This window comes from Lissotriton vulgaris, chromosome 2_1 (assembly GCF_964263255.1).
Source record: "Lissotriton vulgaris chromosome 2_1, aLisVul1.2, whole genome shotgun sequence".
Classification (NCBI taxonomy): domain Eukaryota; kingdom Metazoa; phylum Chordata; class Amphibia; order Caudata; family Salamandridae; genus Lissotriton; species Lissotriton vulgaris.
Window position 1 is genome coordinate 754,473,294 of NC_141687.1, and position 18,560 is coordinate 754,491,853.

Below are 18,560 nucleotides of genomic sequence, written 5' to 3' on the forward strand. Positions count from 1 at the left end.
ATAAACTTTTTAAATTTCTCTAATATTAATTTTTTGATTGTAATGTACTTCAAGGTCTGCAGTGTGTTGCTCTGATTACTCCAGTATACTAGCTTTCTGACGGATCCTCCATCTTAGGCCTCTCATACCCCCACTGGAATTCTATGGTGCTGACTGCCTTTTGGGACATTGAACTTGGGACATGAGCTGCAGTGTCTGAGCTTTGTCTGATTTATGCACCCTTTCTAGTTGAGCTTCTTAGTTCTGGATTCTGGTGGTTTCTCACGCCTTGCTCCTTGTTGGGATTCAAGCTTTTTGAACTGTTTCATGCCTTCTTGTTGGGGCGTTGGGCCCACTTTCTCTGTTTTTTTAGTTGAATCTCGTTGCACACTTTGCTCAATGCTCCCAGTTGGGCACTGGGCAGGGCTGCCTAAGGTCTTGGCTATGGTTGTTTGTTTCCTTGAAAGAGGTTCAGTGGTGTTTCTTGTCCTCGTTGGCTTCTGTTCTGGAGGTCTTATGATAGCCTGGACTTGCATGTGCTCTGGTGTAGGTAGACATAGATTGAGGTATGTGTGCATGTCTTTCATCTTCTAGGTTTTTGTCTTTCAGTTGCACACCAGGTATTGTCCTTTGTGTAAGCTGTGCTTCCCTGGGACTTTTCGTAGGTTTTCGACACCAAAATGCCAATTCTTCTGGGCTGTGTCTTCCTCAGTGTATTGGGTACTGATTTGATGCCTTTCAGGTCTCTATTGCTCCTATTTGTGCCATCCCCTTTGATTTTCTCTTCCTACCTTGCTTGGTCTGGTTTGCACTCTATTTTGGTTGTGGCATAGTGCATGTTCGTCAACCTCTTCCTGGGCTTTCAGAGGGCTTGAAGTTGGGTCTTTCTTTTAAGAGCCTCTACGGTGGTGGGCTATTATCATGTACTTTCCCATGGGCTCTTATCTTTCCTTGCGTAGGAGCATACCTGTTTGTAACCCTGTGCGAAGTACTACGCTACGCTTGCGTGGGCAAAAACGTCCGATAAAGCCAGGTCCGAACAGTAATTCCCCATTTGGGGGGAGGGAGTCTTCGATTGGCCGTACTTTGCGGTGGAGGTAGTAATTTCAATGCTAGACCAACTTGTGATAAGGCCCTTAGAATCTTGTCTGCGGGGTAAACCTTTTAAATAATAAGACATCTTTTTGAGAAACTGTGTGAGCATGTACTTTTAAAAACTCCCAAATTTTGATGTGATGTTAAAATGTTAAAATAACAACTATGTCATGTCCTGTTAATTTAACATCTGCAGACGCGCACACTAATATAACATCTGTTGCCTGTTGTTGCACCTTACTCTTAATTACAGAATGTGACCCAAAGAAATGTGAGGTAACGGAGCCAATCCAAAACTGTCGCGAGGACCAGACATTAATTGCTGCTCACGTTGAAGATACCTGCTGTATATCATACATCTGTGGTACGGCTTCCTTGTTATGTCAATGTCAATCCTTCTGCAGTAAAGTACCTGTGTCCTTGATGGTTTCTCTCTTTTCAGGGCCACCGTGCGAGTAACCTCTTCCTCTCCGGATAACTAGAGGTCCAATCAAACAAATCCATTTTGCGTGTTCCTGGCACAATTTAGAGGAGTCACAGCAAAGGCTCCCCGAGTTTGTGAAGAAAGGGTCCTACCTCAAGGAAAATATGCTGGTATAATTTTGCGGAGAGAATTCCGCAGATGGATTCACCCACAAAATGAGCACCTCCTTCAACAAGCATTTGCAATGCAATAGGTCTCGCAATTACGCGAGTTTGAGCTATTGGCATTGTAAATGACAATGCCTTTTATTTATGTTTCGTTTTTTGAAAACATAAATAAAAGGCTTTGTCACTTACAATAGCTTTAACTCACGTACATGCGAGACCTATTGTATTGCAAATGCTTGTTTTAACTGGGTATCACCGAAAAAAAAAACCTCTGGCAGGCTATTAGGAAGGGGTAAAATGCAAATGTTCACTTCTGTCATTTACTGATTCTGCCATCAATCAACGACGTACTTTATTTTTAAAAAGTGTTGCGCGTAATGCAATTTCAACATACTGTAATATTTTTTGCATTTAGACTAATCAGTCTGCACAACATGTGAACTCTTGCCCTAGTTATATTTCGACGCCAGTTTGAATCTAAAGGGCCGCTGCCTACTGAAATCTTCGTAGTTCATATGCACACAGAAAACAGTGACAAGTTGTTTTCTCCTCCGTTTTTTTGCTATAAAAATCCGTTAGTAATTCACAATTAATCTAAGAGAAAGGGCAGCATTACATGGTACCTTTTGATATTTATGAACCTCCCCTGACAGTAGACCAACCTCCAAAAGAAGTGCAGTGGTTGTAAATGGTCCCATATCACACCTAATACTTTCACAGCAGCACTGAAGCAGGAAAAACCAGTACTCAACTCCTGACCCCAGAATGCAAATGGGCAACTAACGACGTGGATTAATCAGGCCTTAGATGACCTGGCTCCCTGGAAAATCATTACCAGGCCTTAGATGACCTCGCTCCCTGGAAAATCATTACCAACATGCACTTTAAGCCATCGGCTGCATGATATACGGAGGCTTTGATGGCAAAACAAACAAGCAGGAGTTGTGTGAGCGCGCGCGCGGCTGACGTCTGCGGCGCAGCTGACATCAACGGCGCGGCCGCCTGGGCTTGGAGGCTGCTGGGGCGCGAGACGGCGCGTGGGCAAAGAGTTGGTGGAGTAGCAAGGAGTTGTGCGGCAGGCACACAGGCAGCCGAGAGGGAGCCGGAGCCTCAGGAAGACACGCGGGTGGAACGAGGGGGCGCAGTGGCGCGTCCCGCTGCCGCCAGCCGCCATGGCGCCGGCGCGAGCTGCGATCCTCGGTACTGGACTTGCGAGACCTGCACAGTTAAGGAGAGCTGCGACCCCAGCGGATGGGACAGATCTGGGTGCTGGTGGGCGGTGGGGTGGGTGAGCCCTTTTCAATTGTGCTGGTGTGCTGTGCTCGCCGAAGGGAGCACTTTGGGGCGCATTGACGGGCCGTGGAGTCTTAACTCCAGGAGGTTTGCAAGGGAGACATGAGATGGGCACAGCGCGTAACTGTGGTGAACGCGCGCGTCCTGATCGGATTCCAGCATTCTGCGCGTGCCCATCTCCTGTCTCCTTTTTAGACCTAAAGCAGAGTCGACAACTATTGGTCTCGCTGGCGACAGCGCTTCGCGCTGCGTCGCCAGGTGCGATATCTAAAAACTAAAGGCTTTTCTGTTACCACACAACTCTATTCAGGCCAGTTGTCTTAATATTCACAAGTCCTAAATCTCGACGCACTTGGTAAACACACTTTATACCTCCTTATTATGATCTAAGTACTTTTCTAGCTGTGAGTTATTTTATGTCTCTCTTTCTAGACTTCACAGTTAGGAATACACCCTTCCAGTGCAGATTTCCAGTTTTCTCTAGAATGTATCCTATCCATCGTTCTGAGGCAAGCCTTCTTCATACGAATTGTGAACAGTGTGCCTAACATGAAAAGGTTCTTTCAGGACCTATATATATATAGATCATTTATTTTGCTTCTCGGTTAATATGTCTGGTTTGCCTAATATTTTAAACTCGACTTGGACGTACATGAGCATTTGGAAAGAGGAGGATAAGTGGTGACAGTAAGAATTGCCTCTGTTCTTTTTCTGTCCTGATGCCCCCTGAAAAGAATATCTTCCAAGCACGACCTTTATTTATATCTGTGCAAAGAGCACCTTTAGGTCCTTGCTCAGAGGGGCCATGTGCTAGATGTAACATGTATCACTCATTATAAAAAAACACTACCATAAGCAACTTATCAGGTCTGATAAATGGCACCCATTAAGATTTTTCCTAAAACGGTGAATAACATGCAGATTTTTGTGCTTGCTGAGTGAATTGACAGATGTATGCGCCTGCATAAGCATGGCTGTCTTATTTTTTGCACTTGTCTCTTACAGGAGAGTAAGGCTGTGGATATTCATTTTAAGCAAGAACTGATGGATTGAGGGAAAAAGCATTCTATGTCATTCTGTAGTCACACCCACAAGCAATGTAAATATTTCCAGCGAATCCCACTCATTTATGCATCCATCCATATCAATCCATCCATTGACTCACACTTGATCTTAATCATGAATTATTCCATACACTCATTCATCAATCCATGCAGTTATTTTCCATTCACTCTCCTTTCATCCATACTTGTACTCAGCCACTCAATCATCCCTCCTTGAAAACTCCCACCCATGCATTCTTTCAGCCATTGATTTATTCTCAAATTCCTCCTTTCGCTCATCCACAAAACCAAAGATAATAAATTGACCAGTCCATGAAGAACACATTTATGTATTAAACAGCCAGCTTCGGCTTTGCCCTTTGTTGTTTGTATACATGTTTTACATGGCAGTAAGTATATAGGCACAGTTGCAGGCTGTCAACACTTATGGGGCATGCTGTATCACAAAATGAGCTTATTTAGGTGTGAATTACTTGAATCAGTCATGACCAATATCAGTATTGTCCCATATTGAATTTATCAATATTAAAGAATTCACACATCCATAGTTCAGTAATCACAAATCCTTTTAACGTTGGCGGTTGAGAGATTGTCGCCTATAAATATAATTCTCTTGGTTGAGTCACTAGTAGTGTCACTTGTGAGAAAGTCATCCTTTTTGCCTTAATCACCCCTATTTTTGACTTGGTACTGGTGGTAACTGACCCTGGCTTTGCTCTAGGCTCTGCTTCCCAGACCAAGGGTCAGTGTTCTGCTGTAAAGGTATATGGTCTAATTACAATTGGCATTGACAGATTATGTAAATTCCTAGTAGATAATGGGGCTAGGGTGATTCAACCTACCTTTAAGCCCCAGTATATATTAGGGCAAGGAGGTTTAGAGGTCCAGTACATTTCCTGCATTAGTGTGTGCACTTCTGTTATGCCTACAGTCATTTTAAAGGCAGCCCTGCTTGCAGACTGTCTTTAAAATAAAATTATATTCTTTGGATTTAAAAGTACTTCCAAAGTCTTAAACTACATTAATTTTACATATAGGTCACCCCTAAGGTCTTCTCTAGGAGCCACAGGTAAGGGGTGCCTTGTGACTATACGCAGGGACATTATAAAATATGTTTTATAGAGCACATGGCAGGAAGCGGGTGAGGGGTAGCGAAACTGCTCTTCAAAGGGAGAATGTCACTGAGCCTGGGGCATGAACAAATGCATACCGGGCCCCAGGGAGAGATGGCGAACGGCTGACACCTACACTTGGCCCTGAGAGGGGTGGGCCCGGAAGGCAGAAAGGGAGCAGACAACAGACCCGGCCATGGAGACGGTTGGGCTGCTGAGGCTGCTGTGGAGATTACTGTACTGTAGCAGAGAGGGGCTGACTCCTGAGAGCCGGATGCACCACCGGCTTGCAGTGGGTGAGTACACTGGATTGCTCATTTGTCCCGGGCAGTCCACGCTGGGGAAGTGGTAACACCTGACCAACGGCTGCCCATCTTGAAGGATAACTGTCCCATGGACCAGGCCGGGGTTTTGGGCCCAGTGTATGGTGACCAGTTGATTGCTGCCTCCTACTGTCCCCTCTCAATATTAAATCTGGATAAAAAAATACTCAGTCACATTCTGACGGCACGCTTGTTCAATTATTTCCTGAAGCTGGTCCACTTCGACCAGTCGTGGTTCATCCCGCATAGGAACACACTCTGTAACTTACTGGCCTTAGCACACGTGCTGCATGCCCCTTTCCTGGGAAATTATCAATGCAGGCTGGCCTTCCTAGATATACAACAGGTCTTCAGTTCTGTGTGCTGGGAGTATATCTGGGAAGTGCTGGTGAGAATGGGACTCGGGCCCAAATATGTCACTTGGATCCAGTTATTAAATACAACTGATAGCAAGAGTGAGGGCTGAGAAATATATCTCTGACACAATTTTTCTCCAGAGGGGTACGCGACAGGGCTGGCCATTGTCCTCCCTGTTGTTTGCCCCTAAAAATGGAGCTCATGGCATGCCGACTTCGACAGGTGCCGCATGGTTGGGGATCCCTGTGGGCCCTGTGATACATGTTGTGTCAATCTATGTGGATGACGCAATGATATATTTTCAGCAGCCGGCCACTTCCATCAGATTCTCCTGAACGTCATAAAAGAGGTTGGGGAAATATCCGGGCTACATATTAACCATTCGAAATCCGTTGTGTTTCCTCTTGGACATTTGAAGGGGGTAGCCCAAGAATTACTCCTGGAAGCAGGGTGCTCTGAAAAAGAGAGAATGTTTGTTATCTTGGGCTCCACATCGCACATGGAGCACAGCAATGCCACGCGATGAACCTGGGGAGGGTCATTAGGAACCTTCACCCTTCTATTTTATTTTGGAACACCATAAAACTCCCCCTGATGGGAAAAATAGCACTGATTAAAATGGTAGTGACGCCCCAGTGCTTATATGTGCTTCAGGGTACTATATATGAGATTCCCCGCAGGGTGTTCCCCAAATTGGATCGGCTTCTGATAGAACCCCTATGGGCAGGGAAAAGATAGAGAGTGGGCTTATCCACCCTCAAATTGGAGAGGGACAGAGGGAGGACGGAGGTACCGGACCTCAAGTTATATTATTTAGCTCCCCAGCTGCAGTATGCAATCCATTGGTTAGATGAGGGGTGCAACTGAGAAAAGTCTCTAATTGCAGGTACCTATTGTGACACTAATTTGGGGTCTTTCTGATGAGAGGGAAAAGAGTACCTGAGACATTGAAGCATGTGATTAAACATGTATGCCAACTCTAAGAGAAAGCAGTTCAGGTGGTGATACGCAGGTCAGAATTGGAGGTCTGGATGATAAGACCCTTTGCAAGATTGTTCAAACCATGGCATTGACTGGTGGAAAGACAGTGGTTGTAATAGGGTCTGATCACTACCGTTCAGCCCGGTTTATCATCAAGCAGGATGCATTCGAGACATTTGGTCTGGGGCCCGGACAATTTCTCCAGTATACAAAAATTGCTGCCACAGTCACAGAAAGCTCACCTACATTCCCCAAAGCCACTGAACCCACACAAACAATGGTTGACATGTTATCTTTTCCAGTGCGGCGGGGGCTAATCAAACACCTATGTCAAGCACTATAGGCTCACAAGCCACTGCCACCCTGAGGATTGAGGATGTCTGGCAATAGTTTAGTGATGGCCCTATTCCAGATAAAAAATGGATCACAATACATGGTGGAGTGCGAGAGCTGTTGATCAATGTGTGCTTTAGCCCCTTAAGTGCTGCCGTCGGTCGTCACAAGCACTACCTTGCCAGTGCTGCGCACGACCGTTGGCCGACAGGCCAGCATACGTTCTTTGAACGTTCAGCACTGGGCGCTGAACGTTTGACCCTCCTATGAGGTTAAGTTTATACAGTATAATATCATACACATTGCTTATTTTTCCCCCAGGGACTTACATGCTACTTATGCAATCAGGGACCCGGATGTGTATGCTGTAAGAGTGTACTGCCAGACTTCTACCATGTGGTGTGGTGCTGCCACATTATTACAAAATTCTGGATAGATGTGCTAGAACAATTCAATAGGGCTACGAGCAGGTTGATTCCCTGTATGATTAAGCAATACCTACTGGCTCTGTTCCCCAGAGGAAAAATAAGAAACTGAGTGGTTGAGTTGTTGGACTTATGTTGGATTTTTAAGTCCAACACCTTCCCTGCTGATGCGTAGACTGAAGTTGGAATAGTAATTTGTACTATTCCAAAGTGCAGCATCCCCTAAAGCAAGTCATTGTAATGACATGCGTGGTAAAGTAATGCTTAGTAATGACTCAATCAGGGTAGTAACTGCGTTTTAAAGGCATGCGGGGTAAACACATGCGGGGTTCCATCATACAACCTTTGTTTCACTCATATGACTGCATCATTTGATTGTAGTAGCATCTATAATTTGATCAGTCTTGTACTTTGCAGACATGCCAATAAACACATATATAGAGAAAAAAACTCACCAAATAAAAACTGAATTGAATTGATTGATTGACGCCTCTCAAGTACCAACCTTAAACGTCAATAACAGCTTTCAATTAAGAATTTACTAACACCTCATGGTTTAATGGAATAGCAGATCGTTTTGATTTGCTTCTAGTTATCACAAATTGTGCAACCTAAACTCCTCACTCATACAAAAACTTATGTATCACTGAAAATGCGTGATATTTTGCTGCTCCCGCAGTATGTTCACTTTGTAGCCAGTGAGTTTCCTGATTCTGTTGAAATTTGTACTTTTTTGCAGCGTGTGGAGCTTGTTCGGATCATATACCAAAATGCCAGGAGGGAGAACTACTCACTGTGGATGGCAATGCCACTGATAAATGCTGCCCCACCTATCAGTGTGGTAAGCAATGTCTTTCCTTCTCTATGCCAAGCTTCTGAAAACATGACTTGACCTGGTATTACATAACAGTAGGGCACTGTTACCCCGCATCTTTTTTCCCGCTGACTTTCAGTCCGCATACCATTACTCCGCAAGGTCAATGACCTCGCATACCATCACTCCGCATTTTTTCACAACGCATGCGCATTTACCACCCAGGCCTTTACAACGAATTACGTTGTAAAGGCATGTATGGTAAATGCACATGCGTTGTGAAAAAATAATAGACTTTAAGAAGATGGAACCGATAGGAGTGTGGAACCACGACTACGAGAGAGGTAAGGGGGTTTGGGTTAATTTTTTAGGGGTGGGGGGTGGTGCTGGGGTAGTGATTGGTTAGTGTAGTGTAGAGTTGTGGTGGTTGTGTAGTGTAGGTTCATGCTGGGGGTAGTGTTTTAGGGTTTAGGGTAGTGTTGTAGTGTTTGTGTAGTGTAGGGTCATGCTGGGGGTAGTGTTATAGGGTTTAGGGTAGTGTTGTAGTGTTTGTGTAGTGTAGTGTCATGCTGGGGGTAGTGTTTTAGGGTTTAGGGAAGTTTTGTAGTGTTTGTGTAGTGTAGGGTCATGCTGGGGGTAGTGTTTTAGGGTTTAGGGTAGTGTTGTAGTGTTTGTGTAGTGTAGGGTCATGCTGGGGGGAGTGTTTTAGGGTTTAGGGTAGTGTTGTAGTGTTTGTGTATTGTAGAGTCATGCAGGGGGTAGTGTTTTAGGGTATAGGGTAGTGTTGTAGTGTTTTTGTAGTGTAGGGTCATGCAGGGGGTAGTGTTTTAGGTTTTAGGGTCGTGTTTGTATAGGGTAGTGTATGTGTAGTGTATGTGTAGTGTAGGGTAGTGTTTTAGGGTTTAGGGTTGTGGTGTGGGTGTAGTGTAGGGTGGGGTTTGTAGTATAGGCTACTTTTTTAGGGTTTATGGTAGTGTTTGTGTAGTGTAGGGTAGTGTATGTGTAATGTAGGGTAGTGTTTTAGGGTTTAGGGTAGTGTTGGTGTAGTGTAGGGTAGTGTTTGTGTAGGTTAGGTAGTGTTTTAGGGTTTAGGGTAGTGTTAGTGTAGTGTAAGGTAGTGTAGGGTAGTGGGTAGTGTTTTGGTGTTGGTGTAGTTTAGGGTAGTGTTTGTGTAGTGTAGGTTAGTGTTTTTTGCAGGGTACTCACTTACCTTTAAAACTTTTACAATGAGTATACCTTTAACATGCATGCCTTTGCGTTGTAAAGGCATGCGTGGTAAAGGCATATTCATTGTAAAGGTTTGCGTTGTCTTAATTTGCGGAGTGATAGTATTTGCGGAATCATTTTTGCGGAGTGATGGTATGCGGGGTATTTGTATGCGGAAAAACGTCACATATTCATTACATAACAGCTGGTGAAACAATGCTCCCCAACGTTGATGGTGATAGCACTTGTCTCAATAAGAATATAGCACAATACTACGCAATGCATTACATTGCGTGGTTTTACAACAAGGTTGTTACAACGACCGCGTTGTTAGTACGCGATCCATTTACATTGCAAACCATTACCAGCAGGGGGCACGCAGGATTTAGGAATAGTATTATTTACTATTCCTACTCCAGTTTGCGCAACAGTAGGGAAGGTGTTGAATTTAATTTACAATACCTGAGCGCCCCCACTGGAAGTCGTAATGGTTTGCTAAGTAAATGCAACATGCACTAACAACACGGTCATTGTAACAACCGCGTTGTAATAGTACTGCAATGTAATGAAAGCGTTGTAATTGCTGTTTCCTGAAATCCAACCATTAACGTCGCTACTATTTGAAAAATCTTTGTTAGGCTAGTGATCAGGGGGAAATTCTGAAAAATAATAGTTTGATAACCGATGTTTTTTTTTTAACTGAGTAGATTGTCCTATGAAGCACATGTAAAGTCAAATAAAGAATGCATATCAACAATGCGTATGTTGTTGGAAGAACATATGTAATGGATTGGAAAATCAGCAAATAGTGTGGATGTGAACATTCATTCAATCATATGTCAAAACTCTGATCACTCTAGGAATCATATAATATAGCCTTACAGCCAGGCCCACTATATTTATACAGCAGGGGAACATCAAATTATGCAGCAGAGTTGACTAAGGTATAAGCCAAAGAAAAAACGAATTCTGCAACCTAAAGCGGGGCATTTTGCGATAGTAATATTGAATAATTTTGCAATTTTTTCACATGTTAACACAGTGTTGGCAAATGTTTCACCTCATCGGTACATTATTAACATCCAGATACAATAATAAGAATCACATGATTCCAATTGTCTTGCTTAAAGTTGACGGACACTATAACAGTTGTTCGGGCCCCCTAACTGAGATAGGCTGGTGGCTCAGGAGGCAATTTTATATTACAAGACTACTGTAGTGATTTTTTAAGTTATTGTATGAGGAAACTTCATTGATATTTCTGAATGTTTGAAATGTAGTGCAGGTTAATTGCTACTAAAGTCTTAGGTAGAGCAGTACAAAAACATTGAATGACACACAAATGGTAATTTTCTCAAATATATTTAACATTTTAGATGCAATGACGGCTGTTATAAGTGTTTAGTGAAGGGGCGGGGGGAATTCAAACAATCAAAAAAACAAACACACAACAAAAAACAAGCATTGGCATAGCCAATAGGTCTTGCCTTTGGGACCTTACAAGTGTTTAGCCATGCAAAACTTGATGTTGTTGCACCAAGGATATTGTGCTGGATAACTAAAGACTTATAAGGTCCTAAAGGCGAGACCTATTGGCTATGCCAATGCTTGTTTAACAAAGCTGTCCAGCATCAGCAATAACCATTTTTTTATTTTGCCAGTCCTGAACAGCATTGATAAAAACCATTGGCAAAGCCAGTAGGTCTTTATTGGCAAATCCAATAGGTGATTCTGATTTGCTTTGCCAATCCATATTTTGATTCTGTCATCTGGGCTTTTATACAGTTTGAGAGGAAAGTTTGAAAGTTGTCATGGGATGATTTAAGAAGGATTAGACTAGTTGGCAAGATAGAGTGGTGATGGTTATATTTTTAACTAAAAAAAACGTATTACTTGCATGTTACAAGTTTGACTCTCAGTAGGGGAGCCCAGCCCTTTATGCTCCCAAGTGCACTAAAAAAAGTGGTATTGATGTGAGTTTGAGAATTATTTGAGTTGCCATCTGACTTTAAACTTTAAATCTTATCAGATTTCAAATGGTCACATTTGCAACAGTAGGTTGGCATCATTGAAGGATTATACCTTTGAGTAAAATGCTTAATTTCAAAATCATAATCTATGCTAATTATTTTCACATGATAACAATTCACTAGTCGTAAATTTGGATAATGTTACTGTAAGGAATATACATCTTTTGGAAAGGGTCACAGTGGGGATGTTCCAATGGCCTTGTTTTTTACTCACTAGCACATACAGGGGCGTTTTCTTGCTCTCCAAACATATTTTCTTTCAATTCAGTTGCTGTCCCGTTTACCCAACGACACGTACAGAAGGCGAATCTCGGGCCCACCGCCAACTTTCAAGACATTTTCATTTAATCTGTATTCCCCAGGCTCATCAATTCAGCTCTCCAAACCCAATCTGCATCATTATTAGCCCCACAGCCCTGCTAAAATAGAATGTAAAGTAAGACATCCGTAATATCATATTAATATATTCACAGGTTTCCACTTTTCATCTTCGGATCATTAATGTTGTGTCACCATGCCGGTGAGTGTTGCGGTCCCCATGACAGCAGCGTGGACATGCACGAGCCCAGAGCGTGCGTGGTGACGGATACACAAGAAACCTACATTGCGCACTTTGAAAGAGGCCGGCAGTTGTTCATCAATATAGCCTCTTTGACTACTGCTCTCTTCTGCCCTTTATTCCTAATGTGGAAAATTAGTCTTGGTCCTGCCCCAAGAGTAACTATACAGCCTCAACTGCCAGATTAGGTCCCCTTCAGTTGACAACTCAAGTAACTAAAGGTGCTTTTTGTCTTACTAAAGCCACGTCACTGATTTGTAGTTCGAGTCTTCTTGCGCAGTAGACATAGAACCCCAAATTCCTGCAGCAATATGTGTACAAAGATACACAATAGAATACACATAGAAGTAGTATTTCAGATGTGATGCGGTCACTTCAATTTATTCGATAAACTATTGCTATTACAATGGATAATAAATTACACTGTAATTTAAAACCCTTTACTGGTACAGCCTTACTGGTTAACATAATTTTCCACCAATTTCTTGAAAGCTTCTTTGAAAAATGTAGCAGAACGATTATTCATCTGGGGATTGCAGCCACGAAATCAACAACAAGCCGGAGTGTGAATGCTAGCCGCTGACGGGCCAGCAGCCTTGTGAGAATCGCGACAGGGACACGCAGCGTTTACCTTGCGGGAGCGAGAGCGATAATTACTAACACATGGTGCCGCTCACTCCGGCAAGGGAATTGCCAAACGTGCACGCTTTGCCATTTAAAGCAATGCAACGCATACACGTTTTTACCTGCAAACCTGGAGCGATTTCTAAAGGTCTCCTTCGCACTGCAAAGGCGAGACCTAATAATTAAAAGCACACTTACCTTGTGGACTCTGCCTGCCCAGGCTCCAAGATGCAACATTCCAGTGCTTGAGAGAAGCACTGGTAATGGTCTGAGCAGGTTTGTTTGCCACTCAGATTAGTCTGAGCGGCTTCGTTTGCCCCTGAGACAGTGCATTGGAGCCTTCGGTGTTTTTCCTACCTGGGTGTCCAACACCGCTGGGCTGGAGAAACTTAAGTGGACATGTGTGTTTGGCTGGACTAGGACTGCCAGCCAAACACACATGAGCACTTAAAAGTGCTCCACACTCATCCCCCTGCCATGCCAACAGGATTGCCTGGTCCCAACCCGCCCCACTGAAGACTTGCTCGTTACTATTTAGGCAAAAATAAAAAGATAATAAAATGCTTTCATTATAATTTTATTTTTCCTCTTTTAGCAGGGGTGTCGCTCCTGCGTCATTACAGAAGAGCAACCCCTGGGTAGATGTATAGTTGTTGAAATTATTAAAAGAAATTAGGTAGCATGCACTAGGAAGATGGGACAGGGTTCTTAGATGTTCTTCAGTGTTAGATCACTGTCTGAAGCCAAGACCAGTCCAGACTGTGCAGGCACCAAAGACTTCGTACTCCACAACTGTCCATAACTAGCATTCAGTTTCATTTTACCTGCTGAGACTGACATACTTTCAGTGACTAACCTTCCTGTTTAGTGTTAGGTTCGGTTTTCCCATCTAGAAAGGTTTGTTTACCATGTGTCCTCCAATCCATGCATGCATACATTAGCAATACATTTTAGTAAAATGCCTGATATTAACCTACAGGGAGATCTCCACCCCGGTGGCAGAGTTCGCCTCAAACAGGTGGAAAGCTTACATTCAGTCGTAAGACTCTGTGCGTGTAGGCCTCCTACTGGACATGGTGAATACCAAAAATAGAGTACTACACCTAGATGTAAGACTGGATCTACAAGTGAATAGACATAATAATGCAGACTTACCTTTGTAGATCAGGCCCGGGATAGGTATGTTGATACATTGTAGTTTACTGCCCCCTTGAGTGGCACTGTTTAAACACAGACTGCAGTTAATACTTGACCTGAGATTTTCTCATTTTTCTACCATTTTTATATCATATGTAAACACTGGTCATAGCCTCCCTTATTTTTTTTTTAGCAAAGAAACCGTATTACATATGCATTATATCCGTATTTAGGGTTGTGTCTTGACCCCAGTGGATACTAAGTATTTCTGTTACTTATTTTCCTTGCACTGTTTGCTTATTTGTATTTCATAGTCCTATTTGTTTTCAAAGATTTAGCTCCTCTTAGATGTTGAGTTGACTATGCTTAATTACTTGCATGATACACTATCTGTGTTCTAAACCCTCTAACCCGTCCTCAAGTTTGCCTTGATTCTTACCCTCGCTACCCGTGAGAATCAGGTGTACAAAGGGTGCAGTAGTACCTCGGAGCTTGGTACAGCAGTGGCAAAAAACAATACTCAGCACACATACGACTAGATTAATTCAAGATCCGCTTTTATCCCGTTAAGTGCATGCTTTGGCCAATGGCCGTTGCAAGCACTACCTCGGTAGTGCTCTGCAAGTCCGTTGGCCGACGCAGCCCCGCCCGCGTAACATGGATTTTACGCCGCGGTTAACAGGTTAATGACAGGTCAAAGTATAGTAAAGTACAGTACAGTTGACACTTCCCTAACACAGATTTTCAATGAAAAAACATTGAGATATTTTTGAGTAATGCAGTAGGGGTATATAGCATCAAAAATGTTTTATTCGGCTTATTCAGAAAATGATGGGGCAGATTTATGAGGAAGTGGTGGAGCGCTGTGTTAGCCACCATGGCTCCTCAGCTTTCAAAACGCAGAGCTGCACGTATTTAAAAGGGTACGGTGCAGCCCAGCATTTCGCCCTGTGCTGGTGCTAATTTCAGCTGCCTTGTGCCAATGCAAATAGCCTATGTTGTAGGGGAGGATTGTTTATGTGCAGGAAGCATTCCTTGGCCCGGATGAGCCCCCATTAGTCTGGATTTCCGCCATCATTGACTCTCGCGAGTGCTCTTGCCCGGACTCGGTATCGCGCTCACACCTGCACTTCTGGGTGAATGCCTGTTCCACCCCCGAGGTCCCTGCTGCCCTGCTGCCCTGCATTTAACCTCATAAGTGCTGCGCCTAGTCCAACGGCCGACGGCACCACTACCTCGGGAGTGCTGCCGTCAGCCGTTGGATGTTCGAACCTCACCTGCGCAATGGAACGTTCAGCACTGGAGCTGGACGTTCCATAGCTGCTAAGGTGTTAAATCCTGAGGCTGCTTCAACACATTGCGGACTCGTCCCGCGGGTCCCGCATGCTTCTGCCACTTCCTCAGCTGCCGCGTTGCTTTGGCTCGCCGATCCTTGGATTCTGAACCTTATTCCTGCCGACTTCACAGAGTTCGGATCTGTCCCAGCAGGTTAACCTTTACTCGGCTGTGAATCACCCAGCCCTGCGCTGACCTGGAGGTGACTGTTTGCAGCCTGACATGATGGTGATGTGCGATTTTTTGGGGGCTCGTTTTTCTTGGACTCTTTATGTTGCTGCCCTCTGGGATTGTCTTTCTGTTTGTTTCTCCTCATGGCTCTACCTGCGTCTGGGGCTGGTTCCCCTCGTGGTTTTGAACTTGTGGAGCCCATTTGAGTCTCTAAATCACAAACAATTTTTAATGGGCCTCCATTTTGCCTATCTTTATTTTGGTGGTGTTGTCCCCTTGCATTGCTGAAAAATAGACATTGAGAAAGGACTCGCTCCACATCCACTAAATCGGCAGCCATCTTTGAAGGGAGCCCTGATTACAATTTGCCTTTATAGCCCCAGCCTGTTATTTTGTCACTTCAAATTACATTCTTCTCTCTACTTGTTTTCCCTATCTCTTTTCTATATCTTTCTTATCCATTTTCACCTCATTTATCCTGCGCTTGCGTTCTTCCTTAACTTACTACTCATCCCACTGATGCTCTATTATATGCTACCTTTCAACTCTCCCCCCTTCTTTATTGACTATTGACTTACACTTTATGCTACTTTTTAACACTACCCCCATCTTAGCTGACCATCGACCTATACCTTCACTGTATTACTTTATTTTGTTCACTTTATTAATTTTCGTTTTGATTTGTTATTTTATTGTTGTGCTCTTTGTCTGACAATATTATCCCCCTTTATGATGTCCTTTTGTATGGATCACCCACAGTTCTTATTGTTGTAATTTGTCCTTGGCTTTACATACCTTTACTCCCCCCCTTCTTGTCGTGCCCTACACGTTTTGTTATTTTGATATACTCTGTGGTCTAATTTTGCATAGCTCCCCTTTTATTTTCATGTTGTTTGCTTTTACATATATATACTATATTGCGCTATCTTCGCAGCTTATACCTTATTTCTTCGGCATTTATTCTTTTTTTACGGATTCACATCTTTCTCATTATTAATTTGTTTTACATCCTTCTCATTTTTAACTTTAATTCTTTGTATGTACTTTATGATCTGTCCCTTTTTCGTTATGTACTTTGTATTTTATTGTGTATTTTTTATCTGTTTGAACTATCCCATTTGATGTTCCTCTGTTTGGTTCACCCTCATTTCTTACCACTGTTACCTGCGTTGGCTAAACGTAACTCCACTCCCCCTTTTCCTAGCTCCTCCTCTTATTCTTTTTGGTTGTCCATTTTTAGATTGTGCTGTATATTTTATTTGAATATGTTGCCCCTCCACACGATGTCCTTCTGTTTGACTTCACCCACACCACTCACTGTTTGAGTCAGCTCTGACTATATGCTACCTGACTCCCTCTTCCCCCATTTCCGCTTTCTATGTTCTTGTTTGGTGTGTTTGTACGATCTAACCTGTTTGCTCCTACTTTCGCTCCCTATACTCCTAATCATGCCTCCCCTCACTCTTCCCCCCTCTATCTCAGCTTCACCAATCTCGAAACTCTGCCCTAACTCTTGGTCTATCCTTTACCCCTCCCATCTCTCCAAACATGGTAAGAAAGATTTCAAGCACAAACTTCTCTGTCTCCACCCAGAAACCTTATTTGCTGATCACCATAATAGCCTTAACTCCTCCATTATCACCAACTATATCTTCTTCAACAAACGCACATCTAAATGTAAAAGCCTATTTCTCTGACACCTCCCTATCACTGATTCCCGCAATATCCCATACGGTCTGAAACTCTCCACCACTCCCTCCCCTTCCTTTCTGGGTGAAATAGATATCTCCATCTTCAAATCTGGAATCATTCTCATCCAAGCGTCTGAAAACCACCTCCACATCTTTGAATACCACTTTCGCGCTCTATCCCTATCCCTCACACAATCCTTGAACCCTTCCCCCTCAACCCCTAGACACAATCCCTCCCATCTTGTCCCCGGCCCCCCTGTCTCTTCTATCGGATGGACTCCAACTCTCAGTTCCTTCATCACCCATCAGGTCTCCTACCCCCCTATCTCTTCTCCCCGGCTTACCTTCCTCCTCTCTTACACCCTACACTGTGACCCTTTCCCAACCGCAATTGTCCTCCCCTGCCTCCATCACTATTTCAAATACTGATTCCCTTCACCTCCTTCCACCTTTATCCCCTCTCATTATTTCCCACTCCTCCTTCCACAATCAAGTTGATTATTCTCAATCTCTACTTACCACCCTCGCTCTCAACATTATAACCTGTTACGACACCCTTGTCTCCCAGTCCCCTAATGTCTCTCAGTCCCCTAATGTACATGTCTTCCTTCCATCCTCCTCCACCTATGACTCTCCCACCCCCCTCATGATTCCCCTAAACTGCCTAATTCCCCCACTACCCGCATGCCTGCTCTGGCTCCCTCTTTAACCCCTAATTCCCTATGCTCGACTACATGCTCCCCTTCTTTTGATCACCTCTTGACCAATCCCCCCTCATCCTCCACCTTATACTACTACTCGGCAACGCCTCCAGCCTCCCCCACTTACCCCCTTATATGCCCCCATTCCAATAATGCTCTCTCTTCTATTCACCTCCCTCCCGCTGACTCCCATATCACCTCACCCTCTGATGTACTTCACCCTCTCCCCCCTCGCTTAACCGTCCCCCACACCTCCCAACAGCTCCCTCATATCCTCTACCGACAACCCCTTCTCAAACTCCCTTGTTCTCTCTAACAACCCACAATATACCAAGTACGCCAACCCTTACTGTCCCTCCGCCTCATTCACCTATCTGTCCACCTAAAACTAATGCCATTCCTACGCCTACCTCCTGTATACCCCCTCTCCCCAATAAGGATCCTCCCCCACATTCTAATTCCCCCCTCCTCCCTCCTCCAGGTTTTCCCCCCTTCCGCCCCAGACTATCCCCCCCTAGATGACTCTAACCTTACCAACTTCCTAAAAACTACTGATCCACTGCACTCCTCAATTCTTACTCAATCTCTCCTTAAAGTTGAACTTCTCCTTTCGTCCCTCATTTTAGAACTCTCCTCACTCAGAAGTGATATCACATTCCTTGTAAAAGCCCACTCCCCAGATCATGCCCACACATCGATCGCATCACAAACACCTCATTGTCTCACATCAACACTCATC

At 43.9% G+C, this 18,560-nt stretch overlaps 1 protein-coding gene across 1 annotated transcript in view; it reads left to right on the plus strand.

Moving 5' to 3' along the window:
• The window catches only part of OTOG (otogelin), a 1,187,449-nt gene that overhangs the window by 933,413 nt on the left and 235,476 nt on the right, over positions 1-18,560 (plus strand). The window contains exons 44-45 of the mRNA XM_086954148.1: positions 1,328-1,438; positions 8,293-8,394. Of these exons, the coding sequence (XP_086810274.1) occupies positions 1,328-1,438; positions 8,293-8,394 (213 nt within the window). The remainder of the gene's footprint in view (positions 1-1,327; positions 1,439-8,292; positions 8,395-18,560) is intronic.